General features: G+C 39.5%; 1 protein-coding gene across 4 annotated transcripts; it reads right to left on the bottom strand.

Annotated features, from left to right (window-relative positions):
* Window positions 1–3620: 3620 nt before the first annotated feature.
* crata (carnitine O-acetyltransferase a) lies at window positions 3621–19159 on the bottom strand. Of its 4 annotated transcripts, none has more exons than XM_017460496.3 (14): window positions 19001–19159; window positions 17292–17570; window positions 15421–15539; window positions 13635–13688; window positions 13331–13496; window positions 12934–13108; window positions 11135–11313; window positions 9563–9663; window positions 9330–9449; window positions 7782–7904; window positions 6639–6774; window positions 6308–6370; window positions 4964–5101; window positions 3621–4803 (listed from the first exon to the last, which is right to left on the bottom strand). In XM_017460496.3, exons 1-14 carry the CDS (start codon window positions 19037–19039, stop codon window positions 4588–4590), a joined length of 1908 nt encoding a protein of 635 aa, XP_017315985.1. In that variant the 5' UTR covers window positions 19040–19159; the 3' UTR covers window positions 3621–4587. The 4 variants fall into 4 exon arrangements, with proteins under 4 accessions (XP_017315985.1, XP_017315986.1, XP_017315988.1 ...); XM_017460497.3 differs by lacking the exon at window positions 19001–19159 and adding an exon at window positions 18335–18476; XM_017460499.3 differs by lacking the exon at window positions 19001–19159 and adding an exon at window positions 18208–18345.
* Window positions 19160–23970: the final 4811 nt, after the last annotated feature.

The following is a 23970-nucleotide window of genomic DNA, read 5'->3' as shown; positions in this document are numbered from 1 at the left end:
TGGTTCAATCCGGCCCGCAGGATGAATTTTGAAAGTGAAAAAATGCATAAAAGACACGAACTAGAAATTTTTTTAGTAAAATGCTTTCCCTAAATTTTCCGCTAGGGGCGCACTGTTTTAGTCAGAGTAGAAGACGCGGCACAACTGTTGGATTCAGACCGAGCAGCAGATGGCAGCAATGCGCCTTCTGCTGTTTGTTATTACGACTAACTCCTTTAAAATGCTGCTTCAGGCAGTGATTGCAAAGAATATAGTTCTGTGAAAATGAATCCTTGCTGTAGTGATAGTTAAAAAATGTGCGATTTAATGTTAGTCAACAGCTTCACTACAAAAGAGTTTGGTTTGGTGGAATCCTATTGTTCATGCAATGCCATAAATTTTAAAGTGAATTACTATTTTTTTTCAGTTCCAAATACCTGTGACTTAAAGGTTTTTTTTGCATTTACACTGTGACTAGTTGTAATGCGCACATGTAAATGATAATCAGAAGCAAATTGCACATGTTTGTCCTAAGAAATCTGAGGTTGTTCATGATATGTTTTGTAAAAGGATATTTCATTAAATATGAAGATTTTCCTAATGTACTTCTTTGCACGAAAACAAAGGGAAAAACATGGACTTAGTGTTATTTATAGGTAATTATGCTGTGATTTTACTGGCCCGGCCCACTTGACATCTAATTAGGCTGTATGTGGCCCCTGAACTAAAATGACTTTGACACCCCTGAGTTAGTTAGTCAGATGAAATGAAAATTAGCCTTTGGGCTAACATGAGTACGTTTACATTCATGAATGCTGACTAATGTACACTGTCGCTTAAATTGGAAGTGCTTCTGTTTACATATGAAGGTTTTTTCTTGGCTGTTAACACACTTCCAGTCAGGCTGAAACACTCTGCTGTTGCTTTTAATGCCACCCAGTTTGCCGTTGTGTTGTATAAGGGATTTGCTTGTTTGGGGATTTTTCTGATCATCCCATCACTTGGTCCAGTTGACACACCCACAGACAAAATAGGTTCTCAGTACAAACAAACAAACAACAACAATAACAATAATCTTCCTGCTTTATTCCAAAACAACTATGTCTCTACTGCACATAAATAAATGTGGAGAAACATTTGATGGAAAGATGTTTGGAATCTTCTTAATAGGTATTGTCGTGGCGAACAATCTTTTCAGCCTAACAAAAAACTTCAGAGACAGAGGGTTAGTAGATGTCAAAAAGTAAATAAACTTTATTGAAACAATAAGGTGAGACAGTCTGCAGAAAGTCTAAATTATACATACACAAACATGTCTTTATATACTTTTCTGAAGCAGTAAAATTATCCCTAGGAAGGGCTTTCACCTTTTCCAATCTCCATTGCCTTAATTAATTATTCATGTCCATATGATGCCTTACATATGTGACGCATGCTATGTCAGTTGTATTTTCTTTAAAGGTTTTACCAGAACAGGGTTTTTACTTTGTCCCATAATTCACCCTATAACCCCAGCCTGGTACCCTGCCTCTTGGAAGTCTTATCTTTTCTTTTGACACTGATTTGCAAGCTTAAAGGGCTTTGGTTGGAAACCCAGTTCTGGTGAGTGTCTAATTGCTATTTTATTGCCATAGAGTGAAGCTGCTTTAAACAAACACAAAGTTCTTAATTTACACACGTAGAATGTCACTTGTTAGAAAGTGTTTTATAGTTTAAGATTATGCTAGCTGTGCAGAGAGGTACAGACTGACACAGAAAAACAATTAGGCCTACTGTTCAGTAAGACACAGAATTCATTTAACTCTAAACATACTTAAAATATAACTTGATTAACAAGTGCACTATGGGTTTAGATAACGCTGTTGGTTAAACATATTAGATGATACTTTATTAACATATCCAAGCATTAGTAAACTTTGTAGTTACACAAATTGATTACACTTTATATTCTATAGTATCTTTTTATAAACATAGCCAAGGAAGTTTTCTAGAAGCTTACCCATTGCATGCCCAGTCAAGTTCTGCCTTCTGGTAAGATTTAAAATAAATAGATTTCAATACAAGTTGTCCCTTTTGTAAATCACATCCACAGCCCCCTTGCACTTTTTTTTTTTTTTTTTGGCATTGTGATCAGTTGACAACCTTAGCAATTTATCTTTAAATTGGGATCAATCCTGACTAGTGAACCCTCTTTAGAAATGTATTATTTGGGTTCATGAATTCTAAAAGAGATAAGATAAACTTTATTGATCCCACAATGGGGAAATTCCCCCATTACAGCAGCTCAATTACACACAACAGATAAGAAAATACACATTAAATAGGAATAGGATAGAAAAATGTCTAAAGAAATATAATAGGAATAGAAAATTAAGAATGATTAATAATAATAGTAATATGTAGCCGACAACACGAACAGCTCATTTTATGTACAGATGAATAAGAATATGAATATATACAGATGAGTAACACCTTGTTCATATATAGAACAAGGTGTTCTATAAGTGACAAAAAGAATACTGCAGTTAGTAGAAGTTGAGCAACAAAAAGTAATAAATGAATAAATATACATAGTGCAGAATATTATGAACGTGTTAGCTGATGATGCAAAACAGCAAGCAGTGCTACATTATGTTGTTTTTGCATTAAAGAGTCTGACTACTGTAAGGATGAAGGACCTGCGGTAGCGCTCTTTCTTACACTGAGGGTGCAGCAGTCTGCTGCTGTAGGAGCTGCTCAGGGACCCCAGATGTTCTGTACAAAAAGCACCAAAGTCGAGGAGGCGAATGAGGTGTGTGCAGGACTCGGACTCTGAAAGAGAGCTTGAAAATGAATATTTTGTTGGAACAAAATGAAGATATAGACTATAAAGATGTAAGGCGTTAAATTCTGTCTTTTGAAAATGTTGTGGGATGATATATGCAAATATTAACTACAGGCTTGTTTGTATTTTTACATTTGCACGTTACTCAATTTATAGCTTCCCCCATTGACTTTTTTTATACTGTAGTCTATATATATATATATATATATATATATATATATATATATATATATATACACACATACATTATATATATATACACATATACATTATATATATATATATATACATATACATTACATATATATATACACATATACATTATATATATATATATACACACATATACATTACATATATATATACACATATACATTATATATATATATATATATATATATATATACACACACACATACATTATATATATATATATACACATATACATTACATATATATATACACATATACATTACATATATATATATACACATATACATTACATATATATATATACACACACATATACATTATATATATATATATATATATATATATATACACACATATACATTATATATATATATATATATATATATATATATATATATATATACATTATATATATATATATATATATATATATATATATATATATATATATATATATATATATATATATATATATATGAACAGTAGATCTAGAAGTACATCTACCAGATAAAATGGTCAATGGCTGTAGGTAGAAGATAGACAGCCTACTGGGTGTATGTCCATGTATGCAGTGATTTTCAACAACAACAAAAAAGAAAATCAGTGTCATTCTCCCATGAAAAATGGAATTTATTTCTTTGACTGAATAATGTTACCACAGGCAACCTACATACAGTTGCATTGTTAGTAAAGATGGACATCATGTCATGATACTGGAAGGCAATTTCACACACACAATATATATGTATGATCTTTTTAAAAAATGTTTACAAAAGTGTAAAGAGTTGAAGAACTTACGATGAATTAAAAAAGAAAACAAAAATCAGGCACTTGTTACCGTACCATCTGAGTCTGTCTGTATTATAATGCAGTCGACATCCACAAAAAGTATAGTGTGTTGTGACTCATAACTATTATCATATTATTATATAACTCAGCCCTGTTTGAGTGAGAGCCAATTACTACCTGAGAGTTTTAGAACCATCTCTTTTATTGTTCAACATACGAATTAACATCATGATTATGTTTAAGAAGTGTTTTCTTTTAGAATAGAATCATTTTGTCACTTGTAGTAGTTACAAGACACATTAATCAAAGTCCAAATGAAAAGGCGTGGCCATGCGGTGCTGTAGCAGTTACAATCTGGAAATGCAGTACACGGTACTCATGTTACCAAAAATGCAAAATAATCTACAGTACACTCGTGTACAAATCACTGTTCACGTAAGTGAAAAACTTGTCATTCTGCTTCAGTATTTAAAGTATATTGTAATTATATGATTCTCTAAATAAAATTTTTTATCAAAATATCTCTCTCACACACACACACACACACACACACACACACACACAGAGAGAGAGAGAGAGAGAGAGAGAAGCGATGTAGTGGCAACTAATCACATAGAAAGTCTGTAAAACAATATGAAAAGTCTTCTCATTCCAAACAGTGGCTCTGTGCAAAGTGATTGACACTCTCCATTAAAATATAAAATTTTCATCTGGAACTTCTTGAATGTCCTCTCAAGTACTTCAGTATAATGGCTGTAGAGTCGTAGTGAGCTCCTCTGTCCTCACAGCTTGGATTTGAGTGTCTGATCCAGCAGGCTCTTCATATCCAGCAGCGCGTCCTCTAGGGCATGGGCCAGTCGTGTGGCGCTGGTGTCTGCACAGCTGTTAAAAGCAGAGACTGCAAAGTTAATGTGTTTCTCCATGGGGTTGTAGCACACGCCGTAGCCGTCAGACACCACCGGGCCGAAACACATCACGCAGTCAGTCTTAGCTGGGACCTGGATAGAGAAGGAGAGAACAAGGAGCACGAATGAGAAGGAGGGAGGAGTCTGAGAATGTATATGGACGGTGGTTTTACTCAATCGTACTGAGATTGGACTATTTAAAGTGGTGCACGTTGAGTCTAGCACATCTAAATAAAAGCTTGGATGTTTGTACCTGGCTGGTGGAAAGGTTGTAGTGGTTGGCTGTGGCATAAGACGGGTCCATGAAGATTTCTGGCAGGGCTGACAAGTCTTCAACAGCCTGCAGCTTCAGGCCAAGCAAATGTCTGTCGATGGCTTGGCCATGGATCGCCTATACACACACACAGACACACACACAGACAGACACACACACACAGACAGACACACACACACAGACAGACACACACACACAGACAGACACACACACACACAGACAGACACACACACACAGACAGACACACACACACACAGACACACACACACACACAGACAGACACACACACACAGACAGACACACACACACACAGACAGACACACACACACAGACACACACACACACACACAGACACACACACACACACACAGACACACACACACACACACAGACACACACACACACACACAGACACACACACACACACACAGACACACACACACACACACAGACACACACACACAGACAGACACACACAGACAGACACACACAGACACACACAGACACACACACACACACACAGACACACGTGGTGTTCAAATATTACTTAATTTTCATAACATTTACTCATTCAAAAAAACAAAACAAATCACATTTTAATATTTAACATCTCATTTTCTTTGAATCACATAAGGTAAGTAAACTGAAACATGATTCCTGCATGTTTGTGGCACAGAATATGACAATGATGCAGTAGGTCCTATGTAGCAAGCACATGTACTGAATAGGAAACCATTTTTAAATGTTTTCATTCAATTAAAATTAACATGAGCATAAGAACTATAAATCTAGCTTAATATCATCTGCAAGAAAACATAAATCTGGATAAGTAATAAAAACTGATAAAATGATGTTGCCTGCATGTGATTGGCACATTCTGTGGTTTACAAACATATAGTGTACTGCTATTATTCAATCTGCCTGTGGCAGCAGACTATTTTGTTCTTATTCAAATTCCTTCTTTCAGCTTCAGTAAACTCTTTATCCCGGTCAGGGTCATGGTGGATCTGGAGCCTATCCCAGCACACACATTCAAACGTCTGGGCAATTCAGAATAGGCGGGCCACCAACCAGCATGTTTTTTCGAAGGTCGGAGGAAACCAGAAAACGTGAAGAAAACCCATGCAGCTTTTTGGAGACCATGCAAAACTCTACACAGACCGTAACCTGAGATCAGATTCGAACCTGGCACCCTGGAGCTGCAAGACTGTAACACTACCCGCTGCATCACAGGGTCACTCTTAAACCTTTTAAATAATGCAAATTTGAATGCACTGAATGCACAAAGATATCTGACAGCACGCAAACAGAGGAGTCACTCACCATGTCTGTGTATGCTCGGTGTGCCTTCACTGCCTTCTCCAGCAGAGTCACCTTCTCTTGGTTCTGTAGATCAAAATAGCACAGTCATCTCTAGAGAAGTACTAGAATAATAACAAATAAACTAATCATCCAAACCCTTAACAAAACTCCACCAATGTTGGCGTGGTACTGTGACAGTCTGAGTTTAAGTTATTTTGAAATCATATTTACATTTATAAACAACCACAAGCATCTACAATTGCTATTATGTATTTACAAAATAATGCCAAAGGGCAACTCATGATGGTGTTTTCACAGCGAAGAGAGAAGATGTGATGTTAGAGAACACAACCTGCTTGGCAGGGTCGTCCATGGCTCGGACGAAGTTGGCAGAGTCGATGGATGCTGAGCGAATGGTGTCTGTTCGGCCCAGTTTGAACATGCGCAGAGAGGCACTCTCGTATGTGGCACAGCAACGCTTATACAGTCTTAACACATCGAAAAATTATGTCAAATTCAGTCGAAATGGAAACGTTCAATACTTTTAGATCACTTACATCAGGGGTGACCAATCTTATCCGGATCGGACTGCTCAGTCCGATCCGGATCAGGCTGGTCAATGCTATCCAGGATCGGGTTGGTGTGGGAGCAGGTTTTCATTGCAACCAAGCCACACCTGACTCAGTGTAGCTCCTGTTTGATTGGAATGAAATCCTGCACTCACACTGGCCCTTTGCGGATAAGATTGGTCACCCCTGACTTACAATAAACCTGATGTACAAACTAGAGGTCGACTGATTGATCGGTTTTGCTCCTTAATTGGCATCGGTTAACCGACTGCTGGAACTATCATTTATCAGCAGAAATCCACACGGATAGCTTTTCCCGGTTGCGTTGCGTAGCGTAACGTGACCGGCTGAGAAGGGTCGGTTGTCATTATACAGTACGAAAGCGGCCTCTAGAGGCGAAATAAAAACTAATGTTTCATTCATTTTGGATGTCTCCATATTTATTTGTTAATTGGAGTGTTACTTTTTGGTTCAGTTTGGATATAGATCTTATATTTCTTTTAATATTTATTCATTGTTAATATTTATTTCATTTTAAAAAGTACAGTACATTTTCATGGTACAGTCAGTACTGTATCTTTGTAATAAAGTTCAGCAGTGTTTTACTCTGAGTGTTCCGTTTTCATTCAGTATCAATTTGAAAAGTTAATCGGTTGATTAATCGGTTATTGGCATCTGTAAAATCCACCATCGGTCGACCTCTAGTGCAAATCTCACCAATATATTCATAAAGATAACATACATACATGTAATCTCTGTACTCATGTATACATGTTTATACAATTATCACAAACAAAACCATCATTGGCTTGGACCTATTGTAAGTAAGTAAGCAAGCATTACTGCTTTATCACAGTGGGTTTGGCTTCAAAAAACACACTAGGTTCTCTTGTAGGAACGAGTTAAGTTGATCTGCTGAGCCTTACCTGTAATAAGCCAGCTGTAGTGCCACCTGAATAAATGCGTCAGGACTCATCTTATGAGACTTTGGAACATTTTTACCAAAGTGGGAGAACACAATGACTCGCACATCCAAGTCGTGAACCATTCTGTGGAAAAGAAAATAAGAATTGTATGTAAAACATGCTTTAAAATGTGCGCAAATTAACACTGTGTACTTACTGAGCCTCTGATTTCAAATCTTTTAGGTTAGAGAATATCGCTCGTCCGTTATCTCACACAGTGTGTGAGATTTGTCCTCTTGGTCAGTTTCTGACACAGATGGGACATTGATACTAAATCCCAAACGATTCTGCTGTGCGGATACTCTCATACCAGCATCTAATCATGGCAGTGTAACTGCTGTGTAGAATCCATCACCCTAAAAATATCTGCTCCGTGGTGGGTCTCTGGAGGTCCCTTTCCACTGACGGCCCGTTTAGAAGGGGTCCAGCAAACTGTAGGTTGTGTGTCAGTAAATGAACATCTACAAAATACATGCTACTGTAACAGTGCATGCTCTGATGTCAGTTAAAAGGTAATGCACGTTTATAATAATTTCTTGAAAGTTTGTAAATTCTTTAGAATGTTCTATATATCTGCAGAAATATCGGTCATATTCGTAACCGGTCATATATCATATTCGTAACCTTTTCCAGCCTGATGAGCATCAACAACTCTTTTCCTGAGGAAATCTCATTTGTTCATCCCACGGTACACTTCCACAAACATGTGTTATGAAGATCAGTATTTGATAGATCCCTGTTCTTTAAATAAAACAGAGCACTCACTCACACCTGATTGTCATCCTATTGACTGAAATCACCTGACTCTATAACTTAACCTGCAATTCTAGAGTTTCACATACTTTTGTCACTAACATATGCAATATTGGCTCATTTTCCTCAAGAATTTATCTCAATTTCCCCTTGGGGACCAATAAAGTAATATCATAATAAATAAAATGACCAAATATCATATTTTTGCCTGACTTGTTTAAGTGGGTTCTCTTTGTCTACTTTTAGAAACTCGGCTGATGTTATATTTATGTAGATAGAAAATTCTAAAAAAATAAAATAAAAATAAAAAAGTCTTTCAAGCACTACAGTATTTACACATTAAATAAGTGAATGAAAGCAGAAGTGAATGCTCCATGTAATGCCCAGTGTAAAATGAAAATTGTTTCAATTGTACTGAATGTTATTGGAAATGTATCATCATCATAATGTATAATCTTTCTTTTGTCGCATGAGCTTCAAATCTGGCCACCAACATGAGTAAAAAGCTCTCACGTAAATGTGACTTCTTTTTCAAATGTTCTCACTACCTTCATGTGGATGTACACTAGAACAAATACCCAAACTGTTATTTCATAGTTCAAATGCAGGCACCCGATCTGGTCAACCAAATTTTCATAAGATTGATAACCCACAAATGGGGGACAGGACTTAACTCATTAAAATATTTCAGGAATTCATACTTGGCCATGAATGACAATCTTAATCAGAAAAGAACAGAGATCTAGAGATTCTCACATATTCATGTTCTTCTTGGCCTCCTCAATGTTGCTTTTAATCTCTGGTGTGATGTTGAAGTGCAGTTTCTTAGGCATGGGCAGAGGAACCATGGGGGTACGAATCATCTCAGACTTCTTTCTAATGGACAGGACCAAATTTAACACTTAGAGCTGATAATCTGACAATCGGAAACTTGGCACAATCTTTCAAAAATGCTCAGCATTAAAAGGTCTCGTTATCTCGGTGCTTACGTGTACTCCACCACATGATCAATCAGAGCCACGATTGGAGGACCTTCTGCAGGGGCGTGTTCATAGATCACACCGCATGTGCCGTCTTCACCGACGATAAACTACACAAAGGGAAACACCCAAACTCAGAGTTACTGCAGGGTATTTCAGATGACCTTTCACCTATTTTCCATTTGCCAACCCAGGACATGTCACTTCCTCCTGCCTCCAATAAATAATTAACTAAAATAATGAGCGATTGAATAAGGTTTAAGCTTCTGCTTGTTTGAGGTAAAGCTACAGAGCCACATTTACTTTAACAATCAGCTTTTGAAAAGTTACTTTGAAAAAAAAAATATATATAAAATAGTATACATTGCTTTCCTAAATTAGGATTTTTGAGAATTTAAAAGAAGGTTGCTCCAGCTTCTGATTCATATATACCAATCAGCCATAACATTAAAACCACCTAATACTGTGTAGGTCCCCCTTGTTACCACCAAAATAGCTCTGACCTGCCGAGGCACGAAATCCACAATGTGTGGTGAAGGTGTGCTGTGGAATCTGGCACCAAGTCTTTAGCAGCAGATCCTTTAAGTCCTGTAAGTTGTGAGGTGGGACCTCCATGGATCAGACTTGCTTGTCCTGCACATCCCACAGACGCTCCATCGGATTGAGATCTCGGGAATTCGGAGGCTGTGTCAAGACCTTGAACCCTTTTCTCATGTTCCTCAAACCATTCCTGAATAATTTCTGCAGTGTGGCAGGGAGCAGTATCATGCTGAATAAGGCCACTGCCGTTAGGGAATATCGTTGCCATGAAGGGGTGTACTCAGTCCGCAACACTGTTTAGGTAGACGGTACGTGTCAAAATAACATCCACATGAATGCCAGGACCCAAGGTTTCAAAGCAGCACATTGCACAGAGCATCACACTGCCTCCACCAGCTTAACTTCTTCCCATAGTGCCATCTCTTCCCCAGGTAAGGGATACACACGCAGCCAGCCATCCACATGATGGAAAAGAAAACGTGATTAATCAGACCAGGCCACCTTCTTCCATTGCTCCATGATCCAGCAAGCCTCGGGTGCCCATGACCCTGTCACCAGTTTACCAGTCGTCCTTTCTTGGACCACTTTTGGTAGGTATTAACCACTGCATACTGGGAACAACCCACAACACCTGCTGTTTTGGAGATGCTCTGACCCAGTCGTCTAACTTGTCAAAGTCACTCAGATTCTTACGCTTGCCCATTTTTCCTGCTTCCAATACATCAACTTCAAGAACTGACTGTTCACTTGCTGCCTAATATATCTGACCCCTTGACAGGTACCACTGTAACAAGATAATCGATGTTCTTCACTTCACCCGTCAGTGGTTTTAATGTTATGGCTGATCGGCATATATCATCTGTCAGCAATGCAGTTTTAAAAAAATGAAAAATTTATTTTCAGAAAGGATTTATATTTGTGGTTTAGTACTGCACTGATGTAAAATGGGTTTGATGCTAGATAAAATACTGTTTTATCAATCAAGTATGTTTTATCAGTGCGTTATCCTTCAAGTATTCCTTCTCTTCCCTATGGTCTAACCTGAAGTGTTTTATCGAACCAGCGGTTTCCACTGTTCCACCGGCTGCCTCCTCCATGCAGCATTTGCACAGCTGCTCGTGTGGGGTACATCTCATCTGAGACTCGGGGCATTGGAGCATCCAGACACACGGTAAAGATACTTTTCTGAATCGCCTGGACTGACGCATTATTCGTTCTGTCTGGAAGAAAGAAAATAGATGCTATATATAATTGTTATCCAATTCAGTTTTTAAGTACAACTGCAACCTGTACCAAACCCAAAACTATCAATATAAATCTTCATTTCATGCAAGACAAGAGGCGTGGCTGTTAGTACTGAAAACACAGACACATAATTGGATAACACAGACATAACCAGGAAAGGAAACCCGTGATAAACTTAGAAAACTATAAGAGGACTTTCTCGTTCCATTCTAACATCCCAGAATTCCCAGAACATTTCACTGTGGAGGCTTTATCAATTCACAGGAACTTCACTGCTCAGCTACTGTTATATCAAACTGGTTACGTTCTGGTCATGTTTACACTACTGCCATTTTATTTATTATTTATATTAGAATAAGTTTTTTATTGAAGTTAATAAATATGCAGTGGTCTCAGAAAACCCGTAGACTGTAACTGTAACTCAATTCTGACAAATGGAGAAAATGTTTTGGCCAAAATAACTGTTTTCCTCAACTGTAACAACCCATAAATATTTTTAACTATGGAAAAGGTTTATTTACTTTTTACCCTTACCTAAAAGTCCATGCAGGTAAAGAGCCAGGTAAAAAAAAAAAAAAAAAACAGTGGTAAAGATGTCTAAAACCTTACAAGCTAAGCGTGATTTCCTCACACAGTGAACGTCAGGCTTTGATCAAGTTATTGGGTAGTTATGTGCTGTTGCGAAACAGACATAAGCCTAATCAGTTCTGTTTGTAATCGGATACCAGAATATACATGTTCATGATGCTCCTGCATCGCAGTCAGTATCCAATCCTTACGTTCAATTTTCTTCCTTTTTACTTTTGGGAGAAACCAGACTTTAAAATGCTATAATGTCTTTGTATACTTTAACATTAGAATTTCCCTTCAAAAGGAACTAAGGGGCCTGCTTCAGCATGACAAAACCCCTGTGCACAGAGCGAGGTCCAGAAAGACATGTTTTGCTATGTTCGGTGTGGATGAACTTGAGTGGCCTGCACCTCAAGCCCTTTGAACACCTTTGGGATGAACTGGAACACTGACTGCACCCCAGACCTCTTCACCCATCATCAGTGTCTGACCTCACTAATGCTCTTGTGGCTGTATGATTACCAATCCCCACAGCCACGCTCCAAAATCTAGTGGAAAGCTTTCCCAGAAGAGTGGAGCTTATTATACAGGAAAGGGGGACAAAATCTAAAATGGGTCAGATGTATAGCATATATAATGTAGGAAGTTTCACCATGTGAAGGCTTTTCCTCCAGGCGAGATTTTAGCTTTAAAAGACATTTATGAAGAAAACAATGTTTAAAGGTGATAGGACAGAGTGAAGTATGCGTTTATTCTCCCCTCATAACATTCAAAACCGAAATATCTGTTCAGGGTCCATGGTGCTAGTCAGTAGTGAAACGGCACTACAACATAAAACGTAACCATTTCAAATCATCTAATTTATATCCGTGAACTCTTCACTAATGGTTAAGCATTAAAAAGTAACTGTTAGTCATGTCAGCTGTTTATCCAGACCCTAAGCAAGGAATTTGTACAAATTAGCATCAAATACTCCTGGTGTAGGTCTCTTTAGGCCTCTACCCACTGTTACACACTTCTCTTACCTTTAATGAGGTTGGCGTAGGCTTTGCCCCAGTTGTTGCGGTGACTGGAGGTGAGGATCCCGATCGGCTCCTCGTTGGTCTGCAGGGAAGAGTTCCAGATTCTTTCCAGCTGAATATAGAGCTGATCCGCTGTCAGCGGTGTGCCATCACTGTTGTACACGTCCAGCACGAAGAACTACAGCAGAGGAAGGAGAGAGAGAGAGAGAGAGAATTGCCATTTCTGTCCGTGCTGCATATGAATTTGACGTAAACCTGAACTGCAACCATGACATTCATTGTGGTTTTGATTTGCTGCATAACTCTTGTAGCCATTAAAATAAGATACAAAGGGGGCACAAGCAATCTACTGGTTGAAACCCTGGAGTGTTTCTCGAAGGATCTGCCTCTGCACACTGACCTGGAAGTTGTGCACCACGGTGATGTGAGTAGGCGGCCTCTTGCTCAAAGCGTGATTCACCACCGAGTCCCGTTCAGTCCCGGGTATGCGACAGGAAGACAGAACCTGATAATACTGATTCATACACAGCGGCTTCCCACCAAGATACTCCACCGGTAAGGTTTCACTGAAACACAGAATGTGCCTCGAATTAGGAACCAATCCTGACTAAGAAAACACTTATTTTTGACACAGTATTCGCCGGCTGGTTTTAATACAACAGCTTTTCAAGCGCTGGAAAGAAAAGAAAAAAAACCTCACTCACTTGTCAATCATGGTCTTGAAATCCAAAACTCCAGCAATCAGTTTAGCCGCGTATCTGTGAGAAAAAAAAACAGCAATGCTTTTGCAATGTTATATTTACACAGTTTTACCCCAAAGTAAGCAGATGACACTATGCTTCCACTTGACCTTTGTATATGGACTTATTCTGGTGTTTTTAATGTTGTACATATTGCCTTCCTGAGCCAAAACATTTTGTTTGATGGGACTGTGATGATTTAGGCAACTGGATGCTATATGTTTGGATTACAAGTTAGCTACCTTAGCTCTGTTCATTTCTTGCCAAACTTTTCATTTAACACTGAGGCCAAAAAGATCCAAAGTGCATTAAAACACCTTGATCATATAAGTCACAAAAATTCATTTGTTGCACGTTTTCTGGCCATTTAGTACGGCTTTGATATAGATTCCTTTAACATTATCTGTCCTACGCCATAATATTTCCCTTAACGTCCCTTAATGTCCAATGGCCAAACGTACACCATCAAACTCACAAGTTGCCCCTTCCAAAACCTATACACTCTTTTTCCCAATCTAATGCATCAATTGGACACTTTTATGGCAGCTCTATTAATAACGTGACATTTCCTTAAATACTTATTTCACCATGTTGCTAAAATCGTCTTACATACAGTGTCTTACATAAACAATGTTTATCAGAATTAAGAAACCAATTCACTGGCACAAAAAAAGCATAGGATCATTAACTTACTGAGCTCTGATTTAATTAACATCACTTTTTTGTTTTAAACAGCCACACAGCAAAAAGATCTGCTACGTGCATCAGACATCACAGCACAGACGTAGCTACAACACAAACGTGGAACTTCGTGTGATTAGGTGGTGTTGTGTCATCAAATACAACACACTGATGGGCAAAGTCCAAATGTTACAACAGTATGTACAGGTGCATTTCTTGGCTCATTCAGATTATTAAGTAAAATACCTGCATGTACAGCTGTGTTCAGAAAAATAGCAGCACAACGTCAGTATCCTGCTGAACCACTGTTATTAGTAGTGGTGATATTTCTGCACTGCAAATAATTTACTTTCATATGTAGTAGTGTAACAGAAAAACAGCAGACTCAAAAAAAAGTGTCATGACTAACTGACTTCAACAAAACGCAAAACGGATCCGAGGTCATTCTTCAAGTAGTTAACCAGATTGCGTGGGAGAAAACCCGACCCAGATCAACACGCCCTGCTGTTGCAGCACTGGGTTAGTGTGTACAAGGGTCATCACTGCTGCCAGACTTATTATTAGTCTCTGAAACACTGGCAAAAGGCCTAGATCTTAGTCAAGCCTAAAGAGCAGTGTGCAAGTCATTATTTTACACACTAGTTCTAGATCTACGGGAGCTAATCTGTTTACAAGAGCATGTTGTCTTTGTTTTTACTTCAAAATGTAGAAATATACTTCCAGTGACCGATTAATCGAACCATCTTACGTTCAGCGAATAAGATGTTTCCCACCATCTACACACAAGCGGATCAATACAGTGATTTTGAGTGATTTTAAGTTGCTTCCTTTGGGCCGCAGATTCAATCTGCCGATACATAGGACAAACAGGTTTAAAAAACTCTTTTGTCCCAGCGGTCATCAGTTTTCTAAATAATTTAACCTGACTTTTGCTCTGTAATTATTGCAATACTTTCTTGTTTGTTTTGTTAATTTTTTTATTAGCGTTAAACTAAGGGCTATGCGTGGTTACTGCTGACTGTACAACAATTTGCCCCTTGGGGACAATAAAGATAACCTTGAACCTGACCTTATTTGACCGTGACGGTCATTAAATTGTAAGCGAGGAAGGACAACTCCAGGACTCGAATGGACAACCACAGGCAGCCGGTAGTCCAGATATGCTGTCTTTAACCACCAGTCAGAGAGCTAGAGAAAGAGGGAAGAGAGGGATATTGAATAAATGTATGCTTTATTTCAGATACTATTTATGGGAAATGTAAGAAAGCAAATCACATGTTATAAAACCAGAACACTTTAAAACTGAAGGAGAATAATAAAACAATTCTGGGAATCCTAGAACATCCACCAATATTTTACTACACAATAATCAAAGCCACGTGATTCCTCATTCCTACGATATTTTACAATAATAAAGACACACACCCTCATCAGACCTTTTAGGGCTGTTGCTCTATCCTCATTTTGGTTGAATATCAGAGTCTGATGTTGTTTTTACATTTCTCTGATATTTTTATTGTTATTTCCTTTAATCATATCATGAAAAGGAATAAACATACAAAGGAAGGCTGTGTTAGTGCAAGCAATAAGGAAATGTCTAAAGAGAATTCTAGCCTTACCCTATGTCCCATTTGGCACACTCTCTGTACTGAATAGTATCCGAGGTCAGAATCGTGTCATAGTATGTTGAAATGAGGATCCCAAAGGTACCCGGATGGTCTACTATTTCCGGTAGATTATCGAAGTGTGGATCTGTGGACACTTTTTAAGCTAATATTGCCCACAACTCCTTGTGTAACGGAGGACGGCTATGATGGTTTGCTTTGGGGAATTCAAGGATGCTTTTTAGAGAGGTGTAAATGAAATGTGGAAAATGATCATTTGATAAATAATAAATTTATTTATATAGTATAAATTATATAAAGAATAATGAATGAAGAAAAGCTGAAATGCATTGAGGAATGTGTTTATGGTGACTGTGTTGTCTTCCAGGTCACAATGTTCCTTCTCGTTACATTACGTCTTACTGTGTCCCAGTGTACACAGTACACAGTGTCTCTGGACAGACGAATCAAAGATAAAGTTGTTTGGCCACAATAACAGCAGACCAAAGACAGCTTTTCAGGAGAAACACCTCATACCTCTATACTGTGAAGCACAGTGGTGGAAATGTTATGGTTTGGGGTTGCTTCACTGCCTCGGGGACTGGACAGCTTGCATTCAGTCATTGATCAAACTATGAATTCTACATCATATCAAAGAGTGCTTGAAGACAATGTTAAGTTGAACTGAAAGTGGACCTTTCAGCAAGATAATGATGCAAAGCACACTTGCAAATCCACCAAGGAATAGCTCAAAAAGAAGAAATGGAGTGTTATGGAATGGTCTAGTCAAAGCCTGGATATGAATCCCATTGAAATGTTGTAGGGAAATATGAAATGGGCAGTACATGCAAGAAAACCCTCAAACATCTTTCAATTTAAAGAATATTGCATGGAAGAGTGGTCAAAAATTTCAGCAAGCCTAGTGGACTATTATGCAAAATGCCTAAAAGAAGTTATTTCTGCTAAAGGGGGCAATACTAGCTTCTGAAGCCAAGCGTGTACTTACTTTTCCACAGAAAAATATCACATCTATTGATTTTTCTGTTGAATAAATGACTGCAAAATCTGTTTTTCCTTGTGGTTTTGTTCAAGTATATCAACTTTATTAATAGGCACTGTTTAAAAGATGATCAAATGTTTGCTTGTCCAAATACGTCAAAAAAAACAACAACAATTTCCATGGGGTGTACTTTTTTTTCCCACATGACTCTAAGTATGCCGATCGGGACGCAGGGTTAATGTCCTGGGTCTTACTTTGACAACAGAACATTCAGTAGTTTTTCCATAACCTGTTCCTATCCTTTCGTTACTTATGTTTGTTAGTGAGTAACTGTACCCAGTTTTCCAGCGTGCTCGCCCTCCTCTCCAGGCTCTTCTGCAGTCTGGCTCCCACTCCACCGGGCAGCTGAAACTCCTCCACCAGCCTGCATGTGTGGTTCAGCATCTCGGCATCCACGATGGGCTCCAGAGCAGCCAGGTAGCGGTCGCACGTCTGCTTCAGAGGAGGCACTGGCAGCTTTGGGAGAGACTCCTGATGAGCCAGATAACGACCAGGTATCTTAGTCCAGGACACCGGCTTCACCAGGCAGGACGGCTTCGCCATGCCAACCTTCGCCTGCGAAAGAAACCACCACACACATAACAGTAAAGACAGACTGGCAGAATGTAACATCTGCTTTAGTGAAAGAAACTCAAAGAGAACCTCAATATCGCAAACGCTTCGGCTAGATAAGAGCGTACGCAGGATATGACCATACACAGCTCCTAATATTCAACTCAATGTCACTGAACTTCCACTTCACTTTTAACAGCAAACACGGTCACAAAGCGGTTTTACACACATCCAGACGTAGATTTAGGTCCTTTAGTGAGCAAGCCTGAGGTGACACTTGGCAAGGAAAAATAACTCCCTGAGACGACATAGGGAAGAAACCTTCAGAGAGCTATAGTCAATGCAAAAACTCTTACCTGAAGATCACCTGTGCAGATAAACCAGTCTGAACTGAACAGCTGCTTTAGAAAGCCATTATTATTATTACTAAGTTGCTAGTCAAACATAGCTTAAGTTCGAGTTTACACTCAAGTGCTTTACAGACTCAGCGTTTTCTGACATGATTAAACATCCAGCTACATGCTCTATCAGGAGTGGCGCCTACAAAGGTTTATTCATTAGCTATATTACATAAGCCTAAATAAACTGTTACTCTGTACCCGGCCTGCGTCAGCTAGCCAAGTGGCTAAGCTACACTAACCTAAAGAGCCGAGCGAACAGCCGACAGTTTCCGTATTTCCACACAGCAACCCACTCTTTTATAACGTCCCGCAAGTGTCTTTGTGTTTACGGGAATAACCAGAAACTGGATACTGTCATCCACTCACCATGGCCCTGGATAAAATCCCCAGCATATTCATACTAGACGTATTTGACTGAAACGCCCCCAAAAACACAAACAAACCCTGGTGAAAGGACAAGGCTTTCAGATAGCGCTGCACTACTGCAGAGGACCGCTAGGGACTTAAGTGAGTCAATCCTAAACAGACTCGGTTCTTCGAATTAAGAGTCGACTCCAAAGCTTCCCTTTCAGATTTAAACCGAAGTGAAGTAGGATATTCGACTGTCGCTGTATGAAACGTTGTCTCGCCACACCTCAGACATCAACCTGGTTTTACTTTGGAGACATAAAAAAAAAAAGTAAACAGGGAATTATTATGTGAGGGAATTATTCATTTTTACTTTGTAATAATTTTGTTTCTGTTCATCTGAAGATAACGCCTAAGGTCATGTCATGTCACTAAGATCAGTACAGAATGTTTATCTGCTTACAAAGACACAAACATGTTTTTCTGTTCAACGTTCGTCTGTACATTTTCTAAGACCCCAAAAACAAAGCCTGTTTGAACAGCCTCAAACCGCTTCTTATCGGTACACAGTAGTGTGTCATGCTCTGCGTTTCAAATGTATAGTAGTGGTTCAGCACAAGGGCTTCAGAGAGCTCTCATTATTCTATCCTGTATTAACCATCTTTCTGTAATAAACCTTTTTACCTTCAGAGGATGAATCTGTGAGTGTTGTCTAATTTCCATGACAATTTGGCGTCTCCTGGCTGGGCTGCGTGAATCTTTTCAGCTTTTCTGGACAACAAGCAAACCGGAGAACGCTCGTGAAAAGTTTTCCTCTGAAGTCAGTGTTGACACGCAGGCGTTTGCCCTTCTGACTGCAGATGCAGCCTCACCACAGACTGGTAGGAATCATCAAGAATTTAGAATTAGAATTTTATGAAGTCATAGTGTATTGCTGTCTGTATGGAAGGGAGTCAAAAAGTGCGTTTACATGGACAACAATAATCCACTATTAACCTGATTAAGACAATACTGTGATTAAGAAACTACAATGTAAACAGCAATGTTTAAGTACCTTAATCTGATTAAGGTCATACTCGAAGTAAACAAATCGAATTAAGACATGTGGAGTACTCCTGTTTTAGTCGCATTATCAACGTGTGTTACAGACATGTACACACCTTAATCACACTATTAACATCGTGTGAGAGTTTTCACCGCATTTTGCGACAGGACACAATCACACACGGCAGTGCTCAACATTTTACGGCAAACAAGAGAGTACAGCTGCGTCCCAAACTCCATACTTGCCTACTATAGGCCTGTAGTGGGGAAAAATACATGTATCTTGGCTACTATATAGATGGTAAGTACGCGGTTTGGGACGCAGCCCACAGCTTCAAGCAGTTGTCTATTTGCACGTACAGCATGACAAAAAATTAACCTCATTTAAAGTGTTCGTAAAATAAATAAATAAATAAAAACACACAAAACTGTATACGGTACCATAACGAAGATGAACTGTATATTGATATGTGAAATTCTGGAGGGACGTTGGACGGCGTGGCGCGGTGACGTAATGACGTGTGCCATTAATCTAATTATGTTCTATAACATGTAAAATGGGTACATGAAAGGAGTATTCTAAAAGCGACTCATGTAAACACCTTAATCACATTATTTATCTTACTCAGAGTAAGGTCAATATTTAGATTACCGCTGTCCATGTAAACGTAGTCGTTGATATAAGAAATGCGTGTATTACATTGAGAGAAGTATTAAATGGAGCGATTTTTTATAAGAAGTTCCAGGAACTTTGCCTCTGTGACGGCAGAGATATTGGTGTTCTTAGGTCACTGCTTCAAAACTAAGATATATACCAACGGATATATATATATATATATATATATATATATATATATATATATATATATAGAGAGAGAGAGAGAGAGAGAGAGAGAGAGAGAGAGAGAGAGAGAGATAATAACGGTAAAAATATTTGCTAACGAAAAGAGTCCGGTTTGAGCAATAAATAAGCAAAGAGAGTACTAATCAAGAGGCGGGTTATTATCAAGTGGCATGTGGCTCCAATATTTCGAGTGAGAGAAGCAAAAAGAACAAACAAACAAAAAAAACCCTACAACGTGATGAATGGAGATTTGTACAAGATTTGCAAGCGGTTAATGCAGCAGTCAAACAGAGAGCTCCAGACGTGCCAAATTCTTACACGACATTAAGCCAGGTTCCGGCAAATGGTTTTCAGTTGTAGATTTAGCTAATGCATTTTTCAGTATACCTCTTGATTAAGACAGTTTCGGTTTGCCTTCATATTTGATGGACGTCCTGACACTTTCACTTGCTTGTGTTAAGTGTATTGAGAGTCACTAACGATATACAACCAAATGCTAAAGGACAGATTAGCACCTCTACCACTTTTTCCAGGGCACAGTGTGAAACTGACACCATTAAATTGTTGCAGCATCTCGCCTAAGAAGGCCACAAAGGCAGTCTCTCCAAATTACAATATGTACAACAAGAAGTGAGATTTCTAAGGCATGACATTTCTGCAAAGGGAAAGAAACTCTCAGCTGACAGAGTATCTGCAATCCAGAAGATTCCCAAGCCTCTGACGAAGAAACAAGTTCTCGCTATCCTAGGTATGTGTTCGTATTGCAGAACTTTCATTCTAAACCATACCATTCTAGAAGCACCGCTCAGAGAGATGGCATATGCGACAGGTTGGACAGCTCATTCTCAGTTAAGTTGGATCCAGTAGCTGCAGAGTTTCCCCCGTGTGTATGTGCAGTAGCAGCAGCTGAGAAAGCTGGGGTGGCATCCAGAGACCTGGTAGGTTACTTGGAATTGACCCTTCTGGTACCACATGAAGTGTCATTAATCATGCTTGAACAAAGAACCTCCCACCTGTCCACCCAACGGTGACTGCACCATAACACTATACTACTAGACATGCCGAATGTCACTATAAAACGATGTACTGTCCTTAACCCTGCTACTCTTCCACCAGAGGAAGATGGGGAACTGCATGATTGTGTCATACTAACTAACAAACTCTGCTCCCCTAGAGTCGACCTGAAGGATGTTCCATTGGAAAACCCAGATTTTTCCTTTTTGTGGTCGGGTCAGCTTCACGTGACCCAGAGACAGCTAAAAATCGAGTGGACTATGCAGTAGTAACCGCACACAAGATGGTCTGTCAGGAAGTCTCCCCTCAAACCTTTCAGCACAAGCAGCTGAACTGTATGCCTTCATAGAGGCATGAAGACATGCTGAGGGACAGTCAGTAAATATCTACACAGACGGTAGATATGCCTTTGAGGTAGTACATAATTTGGGTACAATTTGGAAACACAGGAACTTCCTGATGAGTTCAGGAACACACATAGCCCACCAAAACTAGTCTCTGAGCAGCTGGACGCAGTCCTACTCCCAAAAACTATTGCAGTATGCAAATGTGATGCACACTAACAAATTAGACCCTGTTTTCCTAGGAAACGCTTGAGTGGACAGTGCAGCAAAGCAAGCAGCTGCATCTATGGTTCCAAAACGCAAAAGAAAATAATCACTCCTTATTTACAGCTTTGAGACCTCCAAGCACGGGCTACACAGACGAGGAAAAAGCTGTGTGGCGCAAAGCAGGCTGCACGGTGGTTGACTGAGTTTGGTGGTGCCCCCAGTGTTGTCCTTGTCTTCAAACTTGATGCATTGCAGGGACCATGCATCAAAAGGGGGAATGATAGTTGCAACAAAGCATTGGTTTTGCTAATTACTCTATAAAAAAATAAATAAATAAAATTTGTTTATGATGTTTGCGCAACTCATAACGTGGGTTGAGCTTTGAAGGTAGAGAAGGCCATGTCCCCATGTCCAAACAGGACTCAGACTCTGTAGCAAAGGTGTTGCTTGGAGAAGTAATTCCTAGATGGGCAACTCCCACAAAAAATCTCCAGTGATAATGGCACAACTTTTGTGAGCCATGCCCTTAAGTAGGTGGGTGAATATTTGGGTATTGATTTAAAGCAACAGTGTGCATATCATCCAGCTAGTGGTGGGGTGGTGGAGAGAGAAAATGGGAGACTAAAAAAAAACAGATTGAGCAAATGCTGTTCTGAACCAGGCTTAGGATGGGTTTAGCCCCTTTGGGATGCTGTTTGGGAGACCTCCACACACAGGAATTGGGCCTGTAACAGCTCCTCTTCCCGATACTGCAGCATGTGATGATGCAGTGTTAAATTGCTGTGCAACCCTGTCCTCTGCTCTACACTCTATCCACAAGGCAGCACTTCCAGCTCCAGTCACGGGTCCGTTGCATGATCTGAAGCCCGGAGAGTGGATCATGATCAAGGACTTCCGCAGGACTAAGTGGAACAAGCCACGGAGGTCGGGGCTATTCCAGATCCTTTTCATCACTCGCGCTGTGGTAAAGGTCAGCCAGAGAGCCACGTGGATGCAGCCAGCCACTGCAGGAGAGTGCCAGAGCCAAGCATTGAGCTGGAGAAGACGGGATTGCAATAGGAGAACTAGAATGTAATTCTCTATCAAGAGGCCTCTAGGAGGACCTTCGCTCACGAGCAACTATCTGCATATACACACCCAAACACATGACACACTGTAGTCAAACACACATTCTCACACCAAGTGGTATCTAGTAGTCTGCGAAATCACGGACATGTAGTTTTTGGGGAAATGTTGACACGGAAACTGTACTCTTAGGAGAACTGAACTTCATTAGTGAGTACTATATAGCCACGTGACCAGGACAGAGGTTAGATGACGTGACTTTGCTACCTCACCTCTTACGCCCCAAAGCGCCCTGACCACAGACTACTGTTGCAGACTAGATATAAATCATTAGATGTCGACCTGCACATCCGCTCATACATACAAACCTATTCCTAATCGTGCACCCTTCTCCTGGTATAGGTGGTATCTGTCAGTAAGTCCTGTCAAAGAAATACAAATCACCGGGACCATTCATGACAACACTGGGGGTCCGGGGGTAGAACCTTAAGCTGGAAAGATAAACCAAAGAGCATTATTGAAGTTAATTGGGTGGAAGACTTGATGATCAATCACACCAATCACATCGTTGTAGCAGAAAGAGTGCATGACGCACATACTTGTACCCAGATTTGGTATTTAGCTGATCGCGGTGACGGGACTAAGCGCCTAAGGCGACGTGATTTCTATAGGTCCAACATAAGCCCACGAAGTTCTTTAGTAGACCATTGGTGCAGATTAGACGACAATTAGTAGTTAAAAGCCCGTATGCCAAGATATTGGCCGCCTCTGTAAACCGTTCTGTATCGCCTTTCATCAGAAGAATCATTGCCAACAGTGCTACCCACAAAACGTCACACATCCCCTTGTCACACAGACACATACAGTATCTCACAAAAGTGAGTACATCCCCTCACATTTTTGTAAATATTTGATTTATATCTTTTCATGTGACAACATTAAAGAAATGACACTTTACTATAATGTAAAGTAGTGAGTGTACAGCTTGTGTAACAGTGTAAATTTGCTGTCCCCTCAAAATAACTTAACACACAACCATTAATGTCTAAACCTCTGGCAACAAAAGTGACTACACCCCTAAGTGAAAATGTCCAAATTGGGCCCAAAGTGTCAATATTTTGTGTGGCCACCATTAT

Source organism: Ictalurus punctatus, chromosome 28 (genome assembly GCF_001660625.3).
Source record: "Ictalurus punctatus breed USDA103 chromosome 28, Coco_2.0, whole genome shotgun sequence".
Lineage (NCBI taxonomy): Eukaryota > Metazoa > Chordata > Actinopteri > Siluriformes > Ictaluridae > Ictalurus > Ictalurus punctatus.
The sequence above is the reverse complement of the archived record's forward strand: the minus strand, read 5'-3'. Positions and strand labels throughout refer to the sequence as shown.

Excerpts from the sequence above, each read along its gene's own strand:
- crata (XM_017460496.3), bottom strand. The coding sequence starts at position 19,039 with ATGGAAATTAGACAACACTCACAGATTCATCCTCTGAAG. Across the intron at positions 13,497-13,634 it reads TTCAAGACCATGATTGACAA|TGAAACCTTACCGGTGGAGT; the intron begins GTGAGTGAGGTT and ends TCTGTGTTTCAG. Across the intron at positions 9,450-9,562 it reads GATCATGTGGTGGAGTACAC|AAAGAAGTCTGAGATGATTC; the intron begins GTAAGCACCGAG and ends CCTGTCCATTAG.